We start from the raw sequence: 11754 nt of genomic DNA on the forward strand, positions 1-11754 counted from the left end.
TCATAAATGAAATGGTTTAAAAAAGGATGGAGTTACATTTTATATGATAAAAGTATGTCTTTGAAAAGAATAAGTAATTAAAGTTGAAATTAAAAAGAAAAAGTATTTGAAAGTCGGTCGAGATGCATTCAATGATTTAATTTAATAGTATACAACTTTAATAGTATACAACAGTTTAGTAAATAAAATAATCTATTCATGAAACTACTTTAGCAAAATTAGTAAAGGTCATTGTACATTTAAATTAGGCAATAAATAGTAGTAAAAGAATTAAGGACCTTAACCTAGTGATTTTAGGTTTGGCTCTAAATTTAGATTGGTCCTTCAAAGCAAAATCTTTGTTTGTTTCCATTAGACTTTTTAGCTGATTTCAACCCAATACCAATACATAGTATGCTATTCGGTTTTGGGTCCCCCTTTTTCCCTTTTAAATTTAAGTCCACGCATTCCTAAATTAACTTGCAATCCCTATTTAATTACTCCAACCGTATGAATTTACGTAACGGTGTTTGACTGAGTCCGTAGCATTTTGCACCCCTAATGTATGTCCTCTTTTGCGATTTGCACCCTATCCTATTTATTTTTATGATTCGCACCCTAACCTCTTTATTTTCTTGCAAAATAATGAAACCACTCATTTTTCAAATTTCCCATGAGGGCAAAATTGGAATACAAATAATAAGAAAAGAAATGGCACAAAATTAAATCTTCTACAAAATCACGTCTACTAGCTGCACACAAGAAGTTGGAATTTTGGAATTTCTTTCCCGAGTATTCCACATTTGCATGCATGATCCCCACCCATAGAATTTTGGAATGAAACAAGAAAATAAATTGTTCTGAACAAGCTAAAGATTAGTTAACTATTTGTGTCAAATGAAAATCAATACTATAATCTATATTATAGCAATACAGGAAGTTCTAGTAGAATATTGCATGAGTAGTACTTCTAATCTTGGTAAAAGCACCAAATACAGCAAGAAATCAAGTTGTTATTCATTACAGCGCACTCTAAACACTGACTAACGGAAAAGTCAGAGATATGGCCAGAGAGTGAAGCATCAATGACGAAGGCCTTCAAGATGGAAGGGCCATTGGCAATCTGGTAAAAAAATTCTATCCTGGTCAAGCATGTAACAGGAAACTAATTGAGTAATTGGAGCAAAATACATTTGTGGGGGTTATGAAGTATCGCAGGGAGGGAAATTTGATCATAAAAATGAGTTTGCATGACCAAGGGATAGAGACGGACATGGCACACACACATCAAGCACTTCCAGTGGCTCCATCTCATCAAATGCAAGCTACCATGGACTTGCTTATGGTACAGTTAGGGGTGGTTGATGAGGAAGCCACTGAAGAAGGAGACATAAACTTTTTTTGTGGATTTGGGTGGTAAAGAAATGATATGATTTTGAGGGAGCATGACAGTGATGCAATATTATTATGATCATTCTCCTTCTTATTATTTGTATTCCAATTTTGCCCTCGTGGGAAATTTGAAAAATGAGTGGTTTCATTATTTTGCAAGAAAATAAAGAGTTTAGGGTGCGAATCATAAAAATAAGGGAAAAGGGTCAAAAATACCCCTCTACTTTGGAAAAATGACTAAAAATATCCTCCGAATTTATTTTGGGTCAAAAATACCCCTCTCATCCTTAAAGTTTTCAAATATACCCTCTTGTGACGGAAATTATCAAAATAACCCGAAATCATTATTTAAACTAGTACCATCATTTAAACCGACCTAACTAAATAATAACCATAAGATCCCTTTATTCCCCAATTCCCTCAAACTTCAAAAACCTACGTATTGGGGGAATAAGGGGATTTTATGGGTTATTATTTAGTTGGGTCAGGTTTAAATGATGGGCGGAGTTTCAAAAATGATTTCGGGTTATTTTGAGGATCAATTTCCGTCATGACAGTGGGTATATTTGAAAACTTAAGGATGGGTGATTTTGACCCAAAATAAGTTTGGAGGATATTTTAGACCTTTTTCGAAGCAGAAGTGCATTTTGATTCTTTTCCTAAAAATAAATAGGACAGGATGCAAATCGGAAAAGAGGACATACGTTAGGGGTGCAAAATGCTACGGACTAGTGTTTGACTAGACACATTGTTAAATTTTTTTTTTTTTTTTTTTAAGTTTGTGATTTAATAATTTATAAAAATTTATGTGACTATAGATCATCTCATTAAAAGTAATTAGTTATTTTAAAATTAAATTAATTAAAAACAATGATGTATTGCATTTATTAAAACAGACTAAAAAGAAAAGCATAACACATAAATTGAAACAGGAGGAGTAGTAATTTCTTCAAACATGTGGATCTAGGGGGAAATAATCTAAATACACTTTATTTCAAAAATCAATTATTCTTTTTTTAATCATACTTAAAACTCATTGATTCGTGCTATAAAAAAAATCCTCCGTTTATATAATTCAAATTGGAAAACTTTAATTAAGGGTGAAAATATTCTAATCATTGCATCACATTTATTGGTTCCAGAATCAGTTCTTTCAACATTGAACCCCAACACATGCTAACTATTTCCAAATTCAAAGTCCGAATGCCACCTAACAGTAATTGTTTTAATGATGAAGAGGCAAATTATTCATTTTTTTCCTTTACCGCCATACGATTTGAATTAGATATAAATAATTAATAATGAATTTATAAGTTTTCAAAATATGATATTTGGGTATTGGGATACTACAATTCTTAAGGCTCGAAACTTGCCAGATAGTTCTTACTCAAATCATATGTTACATTCCCTATTTAACACCGTTAATCTTCAAAATTCTTTAACAAAAATGATAAAAGTTCTATTCATCTATTTTATTAATTTATAAATCTAAATTAACATTTTAAAAATTTATGAGACTTACGCACCATATCCCGATATTGAAAAAACGTTTCGCCGCACGCCTCCACCTTTTAAACACTGCTTTGTAGTTACTTTACTATATTGTACTCCATGTGGCAAGATAATGAAACACTTTTTTATTTTTTTTACTTGTTTGTCCATTTATTTTTCTCCCCTTCACTCCGAACCACACGCACTTATTTTATTAATTTTTATGTTTTTATCCATTTCCTTGTCCGTTAGTACTCTTTTAATTGCTTTTAATTTTTTCATGACTTCTCAAATACACGGCCATTCATTTCTATACTAAAAAAAAGTCAAAAACTCCACCATATTTTTCTGTTTGATTGGGTCCTTCTATTGGTGAATATGTGTCTGTAATTTTGTTAAAAACAAAATTTACACTATTTGGCATTAAAACTTACAAACGAAAAATATATATTTTGGGGAAAAAAGAATCTGATTCTACTTCCCTAATAAATTTTGATAAATGATGTCAGATTTTTTCTTGGGAATTTGCTTTGGTATCTTGTTTTGTAAATTTTATGCATAACTTCCTTAAACACATCTAACCGCCACTGCATCAATTTACTTAAAACTTGTGTACCTGCCTCCGTCATATGTATATCTATACACACACAATATACATAAAATGCAAGTGTATGTGACGTTATAAATTTTGTCTTGATATTGCGTGGTAGGCTACAAAATCAATTGATCCGGTTTTAAGCTAAAACCACATTAGTTGTAGATTTTGGTTAACAAGTGTATTTTCCTTTCGAATAGCTTATGTTTTCAGAAAATAAACCTACATGTCTGCATTTAGTTTTTAAACAATTGGTTAAGCTAAAACTAATTATTCCGAATTTAATTTCAAAACTAATTTCAAACCTATCTAAGAACTTTTTTTTTTTTTTTTTTTTTTTTTTTTTTTTGCGTACACTATTTAACATCAGGTACTCATTCAATTGAATTTAAATTTTTTGATTAATGAAGGGACTTTATCCATTTCACCGCACAAATTGAAGATAACTAACAATTAATTGTTGCAACAAGTAAATTAGATACAGAAGCTTAGGGGTAAAAATAACTCTTTCTAGCCTTTAGATTTGGGTTAAAGGGCCGCGAATGTGTGAGAAAGTTGTACGGTTTGTCTTTATCATCATGGGTTGGATATGGGAAAAAATATAAAATTAACCCACTATTTGTTTGTCTAATGGGAAAGTAATTATCACTGTGCACCTTAATTTATTACTTTATTTTGATTTTAATCTCTACTCTTAATTCAGTAGCACATTTTAAACACAGGAAACTAGAGAGACCTCGATTCTAATCACCATCCTCAAGATCTTTATGGAGAACTCTTCGTTTCGAAGAAATGGCACGGTTTTTCCTTCAAATGAGCTGGTCTTTAATTTTGTACCTTTAGCAATCGAGCTTATACTAAGCAGGACATAAGTTTTTTAAGGGGCGAGGCATAACTTGTGTGATATTATGATGCTAAAATAAAAACTTATGCCCCGCGAAAAAGTGAGTATCTTTTATGTGCGGGAAAAAAAATTAAAAACCAACACAAAATAGGGCCATAAATGCCAATGACCCTTCGTTTCTCAATACAATTATTTCCATAATTTTATTCGGGCTATTGTGTCACAAGAAGAAATGAGGGCCAAGACTTACAAATCAAAGTTTTCGAAGTTGTCTGTTGCATCTGTGATGTTTGTTTTCTCGGATATAATGATCAGAAATGCAACACGTAAGTCTTGGTCTTTTTGTTTTTTCTTGATGATTTTGTTTGACTTCTATTTTACTTTTGATATTCCTTTCTTTTCGAATATTGTCTGATCCTCCATCAACACGGTCTGTCAATTCAAGTAAAGAAAGAAGAAAGATAAACAACGACATAGCTATACAGTCTTATAAGCATTTATGAAGAAAGCCTCTGTATTTCTTCCCCTACATGCTTGATTTCAGTTTTTCGGAAACTAAATTTAGATATACACGACTTAGTGATCTAATGTTCTTAGAAACTAGCAGGCGTCTAGGCGAAATCATATCCCAAAGTCCCCAACTTGTTTTGAGACTAAGACGTAATTGTTGTTGTAAACCATATCCCAAAGTAATGATAATCGGTTTTCTATACATCCATGATTCAGAAAATGGCCAACAGACATGCTGTAATATCAGGTGCAGGATTTTGAGGCATTACATTTCAAAAATATAATTACTCCAGAAATCCTATAAAATGTTGCTCAGATTGTGGAAAATTTGACTTGATTTAATCAAATCAATAAAGATCACATACACAAGTGACAAAGCATTTCTGGCAACAGATTTAATTTTACGCCTAACAACACCAACTACAAGAGCAGTTAAAACCAGAATGCATTTGTAAACCTAACAAATGTAAGATGAAATAAGCCACCAATGGCCTGCCTATAAGATGATATAGGTTTCTTGTATCTGAATTTGTTTGAGACTTGAAATAACAATAGCAATGTGAGAAAATGGTATCATAATCTCAAAAAACTAGGCATCCATAACTATCAATATCATTTAAAGATCAGCTCTCCCTGGATATCTGGGGAAGGGAATGACATCCCGAATGTTCTCTAACCCGGTGGCGAAAAGAATCATTCGTTCAAAGCCTAAACCGAAACCACTGTGTTTTACAGTACCATAGCGCCTCAGGTCCAGATACCACTCATATGGCTCTAGTGGTAGACCCAAATCCAGTATTCTGTAATTAAAAAAAGGGTAATATCATCAAAATTCCATCATTTATTCATTGTCATTACCTTAAGTTAATTAGTAATTATTTTTCACCTAAGAACAAAGTGTAGGCCAAACAAACAGTAATCAAATTCTGGATTTTAATCACCAAACATAGGAACCAGATATATAATCTTGCTTTATCTACTACATAGCAAATTTGTCATACCTTGTTCTGAGGACCTCATAATCCTCTTCTCTTTGGCTTCCTCCAATTAGTTCTCCCACCTGCAGAGGAACACAAACATTTGTTTATGCAGCGGCAGACAAGTTTACTCATGATATTGAAATGTAAAATTGGAAGGGAGATGCTGGAAGGGTCACTGCAGGTAAGTGTATCTGTTCTTTGAGAAAAAATACAGCTGATTCTTCTGCTCTTAGTATATACTTTCCAGAAAAGCTAAAGGCATGCAGGCTGGTCAGACGTACAATTCCTTTCCCTGTAGCCAAAAGGTGGCTTCACTGCATCGGGCAACATTCTGTTTGATTTAGTTAGTAACCAAGTTTTTTTTTTTTTCGTTTTTTCCAAGAACAACAATGTTTTGGTGAGATCAAGAGAGATAGCAACTCATACGAGTGAACAATTTTGGGGAAAAGCTTTGTTTAAGCTTATGCAAATCCCTCTTGAAAAAGCTTAAGCAAACACCTTTGAGGAAATTGTTTGCGAGATTTCAAAACATTTTCGACAGACGAGCACCACCATTTCAAACAGATATTCAGCTCAGCTACTGATTCTCTAACAGGAAATCTATGCAGTAGCTGCAAAAAATTAGTTTACTTTCCATCGATTTACATCAAAGCATTCATCTATACGTTTTTGAAGTGCAACCTGCTTATTTTAAGACTAAAAGGGTATGTCTTCCAGCATGCAAGCAGATTCAACAAGCCTACCTTTGGTACAAGCAGATCCATGGCAGCAACTGTCTTATTGTCCTCGTTCACCTTCATGTAAAATGCTTTTATCCCTTTTGGGTAGTTGTACACAATAACAGGGGCCTTAAAATGCTCTTCGGTCAAATATCTAGAATCAAGGTAAATCATGAATCAAGATAGCTATAGAAATACAGAGCAGATCCAATAGGCAGACTATGGAAAAAGAGTACCTTTCATGTTCAGATGCTAAGTCAATCCCCCATTCTACTTTATTTTCAAATTTCTTCCCTTTAGTAACTGCTACCTCTAGAATGCCGATGGCTTCTGTATAAGTTATCCTATGGCAGTTTGATGAGGCAACCATTCTAAGTCTACTCAGAGCATCTTTATCTACAAATTTAGTTATAAATTCCATGTCATCAAGGCAATTGTCAAGTAACCACTGACACAGAAACTTCACATACGCCTCAGCACAATTCATATCATCCTGCCAAAGGAATACAAATTTGAGTAATGGAAACTAAAGAAACCCAACAAGAACCCCTTCAGAAATTCTATAAATATGCTAGATGTAGCGTCTGATGTAACCTTTCTGCTTTATTGTCATTCATGTGCCGCTCATATTCATTAACTATTTGAACTTGAAACTATATCATGTAAGAGACCGCGAGTTTAAATTGATTTCGTATCTGAGTGAAACTTATTTGTCTAGACATTTTGCTCTAGAAAATATTGTATATAGCACCATGACACAATTACTACATGAATACCTGGATATCAGCAAAAGCAATTTCAGGCTCCACCATCCAGAACTCCGCAAGATGCCGAGTTGTGTGGGACTGTTCGGCTCGAAAAGTTGGTCCAAAAGTATACACACTAGAAAGTGCACAGGCATAGGTTTCAACTTGGAGTTGGCCAGACACTGTCAAGAAAGCTTGTCGTGCAAAGAAATCCTCAGAGTAATCAACTTTTCCATCCTTTTTAGGAATACCAGCAGAGAGTCTATATCTTTCTCCCAATTTAAATCTGTCTTGCAACTTCAGGAGATTCTCTTTAGCTCTTTGTAGCTCAGCAACTGCAGCACTGATTTTCTTGTTGATGTCCGCAATACTGGGATCAGTTTTCTCCATGCTCGCCTTACCAGCTTTTAGCTGAGCAACTGCCTCACCTCTCTCTTTGACAAGTTGCTCAGCAGCTTTAATGTCAGATTCTGAAGGAGCGGGATTCTCTTTCAGCTCCTTCTCCAATTTTTCAGCATCGCTTAACAAACTAGTAACTTGGAACATCTCACCAGCACCCTCACAATCACTTGTTGTGATGATTGGGGTGTGGATATAAAGAAACCCATTCTGCTGGAAGAATGTGTGGGTGGCATAAGCTAAGGCATTACGGATTCTTGCAATGGCAGAAATCTGAAAATGGAAAATCCTGGATTATAATTAAATAATTTAACGACAGATTCTAATATAATCCACTATTTAATGTCGTCAGCAAACAGATAGGAGTTCAAAGCAATGCCTTTTTTTGTTCACTTCTATCTCTTAGATTTTCAGAGAGGAAAAAATAAGAACTAGAAGAAAATGCATATGCTCAAAAAGTAGATTCTTATCAGAAAACATTAGTTTCACTAACACAACAACACACCCAGTGTAATCCCACAAGTGGGATCTGGGGAACGTCGGATGTATGCAGACCTTACCCCTACCCTACCTTTGTGGGGTAGAGAGGTTGTTTTCAACAGACCCTCAGCTCAAAAGAAAAGAAAATGAAGCAGGGCTGCAGGAAAAAAATATGACGACACAGTAGCAAGATACAAAGCAAATAAAACAAGACACGAAGACAGGCTAGAGAGAAAAAAATTACGCCAGCGAAGTGGCAAGATAGGCAGTCAAAGAAGCAACAGGCAACAGGTAAGGGCAGCAAAGTGGCAAGTTTCACAAACATGTTAACCGATAATAAAAAAGATCCACAATCATGTTAACCCAATGATTACATTCAAATTTAAGTACTTAGTAAATATGAATTTATGTTGGAAACTTGGAATACAACCAATTGTTCCCTACAAATCAACTACATCCCGATTCCAAACTAGTTGGGTCCGGCCATGAATTCTCTAAATCGATCAAATTCTTTTCAGATCCAACACATGCCACCTCACATCTTCTTTCAGTTAAGATAAGTACTAATTATAAAGACTTGGAAAAAGCAAAATCAAAACAATCCACAATATAAATTCATATGCTAAACCACCCACTTCTTTTCTGCAAATAACAGTTTAATAATGTGTGTGTGTGTGTGTATAATTGCCCTACATGGTGTGAGCCCAACTGTCGATAATATTAGAGTAAGTGCCTGTTTGGCCATGGAAAGTTTTTTCCCGGAATTTATTCCGGGAAAACTGTTTGGACATAGAATTGTTACACTTTTCAGAAGTTAATTTCAGAATTCGAAAATCTTCAAAAAACTGTTTTCACAATTTTCACTCCAATGGGACCCGTTTGGCCATGGGTAGTTTTCACTTTTTACGGAATATTATTCCAGAGAACTGTTTGGACATAGAACTGTACAATTTTCCGAAATTCAACTTGAAGTTGAATTCCGGAATTCGAAAAACTCAAAAAAAAAAAAAAAAAACTGTTTTCGCAATTTTCACTGCAAATCACTCATAAAATTCAAAAAAACTCCAATTTGTCTTCATCTCCAAACACAATGCCAATTTCCAAACACCACTTCCAACTTGAAAATAAATACTACTATTTTCCAACTTTCAAAATTCTTACGTCCAAATGCCCACCTAGTCACTCAAAAACAACTCCAATTTGTATTCATGTCCAAACACAACTCCAATTTCCATATACTATTTTCAACTTAGAAAACAAATACTACTGTTTTTTTTCTTTCTTTTCAAATTTCACAATTTTATGTCCTAACGCCCACTAAATACCATGGGGATGAATCCGAGCAGATGCAAAAAAACTGTGTGTACGCAGATTTACCTGTTAAGGTGTGTGCTTACGCTGTATCGTTAACAATAAATTATTGTAAAATCAATTAGGAGTAAAAATGAGATAGAGATTATAGTATTAGTTCTCGAGCGCAGATGAACAACATCCCTTAACTCAAGCGTTAACTTAGTTTTCAGCAATGGATACTGCTTGTACACAGATTTACAAAACCCCAGCATGAAACCCAAAGATTTTGAGTAAAACCCAAAAACAAAAACCAGTCCTTTTTATGAATTAAATCAAGAACCCACCAGAAGAACAATCTGGAAGCAAAAACTGATTAACGAAGTGATATTGATAATTTGATACACACAGCCTCAAAGAAATAAAGCAGTTCACATCAAGTACACTGATGCAATAACATAGAACAAGCAAAAAGGGTGGACCGTTAGAAAAAACAAAAAAAACAAAACAAAACAAAACAAAAATCAGAAAGTTACCCAAGATTACAGAAATGAGATAGATAATTACAAAGACTTGTAAAAAGCAAAATCAAAACAATCCACAATATAAATTCGTACGCTAAACCACCCAATTCTTTTGTGCAAATAACTGTTTAATAATGTATGTATATTGAATTGTACTATGTGGTGTGAGCCCAACAGTCAATACTTTAAGAGCAAATCCCACGGGATGAATCCCAGCAGAGGCAAAAAAACTGCTTGCACGCAGATTTACTAGTTGCGCTGTATCATTAATCCGCCTCTACAATAAATTATGGGAAAATTAAAGCTAAATACCATTCGGCCATCTAGTTTACAATATATGTCCACAGTGTATAGGTAGTGTATAGTTTATACTAGATACACAAATATACATATGATATACATATCTACACATATAATATAGAGGTAAAGAAGCAAATGTAGAGGGAGCAGAACAGTTGGTAAACTTTTTAGGAAGCCTGTAAATAGTTATCTTAATGCTGAGGAATATAATTTACCAGTTTTCAAATAAAAAATATACATATCTATACATATAATATACTTTCCTATACATATAACATACATTACCTATATAGCAGAAGTGTACAAGTAGTATATACTTCTGCCATGTTTGGTAAACTAGATGGCCGAAGGGTATATTTATGTATGTTTTACAACAACAACAAATGTACCCAGTGTAATCCCACAAATAATGGTAAAATCAAGAAGAGTAAAAATGAGATTAGACATAATTACAGTATTACACCCCGTGGCCATATTCCAGTTTATACCTGGGGAAAGAATTATACATAATGTATCAGCCTTGTATAAACGTGAATGGGCTAACCTGGGTAAATATATTCTCCAAATAGACATATAGCGTAATTTTCCCACAAATTATTGTAACATCAAAGAGGAGTAAAACTGTAAAAAAAAAGAGATATAATTAATTACCGTGTTAGTTCTGGATCTTAGATGAACAACATCTCTCAAAAACTCAAGCGTTAACTTAGTTTTCGGCAAGGGATACTTAGCAGCATCAACAGTTCCCACAGATAACACTTTCTTAACACGTAATTCAACTTTTTGTTTAGCACTTTCAGGTGGAACTTTCAATTCACCTTCAACATGTACACAAGTACCAGTTAATACTAAATCACTTAATTTATGTACCGATGCATCAACTATTACTTGTAAATTTGATGGACATGAACCGTCGTTAACTTCCAGGAATGCGAATGAACCTTTTCCTTGTTCTCTACCTGTTTTAACCCAACCGCCGATTTTGATGACGTGTCCGGCTAGTCCGGATCCGCCGTCGGGTCGGGTTACGATGGATCGGATTGGGACTCGTTGTGAGAATTTGCATTCTGGTACGGTGTCGTTTAGGGTGAGGTTTTCTACCGGCGGCGTTGATTCGATTGACATTTTGGAGTTTTTGTTGGTCTTCGGCTGAAAGATGAGGAAAGAACGTGAGGTTTATTTGGGTTCAATAAACCCTAGGGATATATTGGTCGTTATAATAGTTGAGATTGACACTGCTTATGTAAAAGTTATGCAAACATCAGTTAAGGCTTTACAAAACTTTTCAAAACAACAAGCTAAGAATTATTTACCCCTAAACAACTTAACTAAAGTGACAAATAAAGTGTGAGCCCAATCTCGAACGTGGGATAAAAAAATAAACGCTAAAAGTGATATGTCATCTTCTAATTGGATGATATATTAAGATTTTCTTTATTTTTATTTTCTATTTTAAATTAACTTTTTCCTTTTCTTTCTTAGTTTCCCACTATTTTTTCTTCTGC

General features: G+C 34.1%; 1 protein-coding gene across 1 annotated transcript; it reads right to left on the bottom strand.

Moving 5' to 3' along the window:
- Window positions 1–5107: 5107 nt before the first annotated feature.
- LOC132049293 (asparagine--tRNA ligase, cytoplasmic 1-like) lies at window positions 5108–11462 on the bottom strand. Its single transcript, XM_059440043.1, has 6 exons — window positions 10901–11462; window positions 7287–7928; window positions 6747–7003; window positions 6535–6664; window positions 5813–5871; window positions 5108–5611 (listed from the first exon to the last, which is right to left on the bottom strand). The coding sequence occupies exons 1-6, from the start codon at window positions 11372–11374 to the stop codon at window positions 5428–5430; spliced, it is 1746 nt and encodes a 581-aa protein (XP_059296026.1). The 5' UTR covers window positions 11375–11462; the 3' UTR covers window positions 5108–5427.
- Window positions 11463–11754: the final 292 nt, after the last annotated feature.

This window comes from Lycium ferocissimum, chromosome 3 (genome assembly GCF_029784015.1).
Source record: "Lycium ferocissimum isolate CSIRO_LF1 chromosome 3, AGI_CSIRO_Lferr_CH_V1, whole genome shotgun sequence".
Taxonomy (NCBI): domain Eukaryota; kingdom Viridiplantae; phylum Streptophyta; class Magnoliopsida; order Solanales; family Solanaceae; genus Lycium; species Lycium ferocissimum.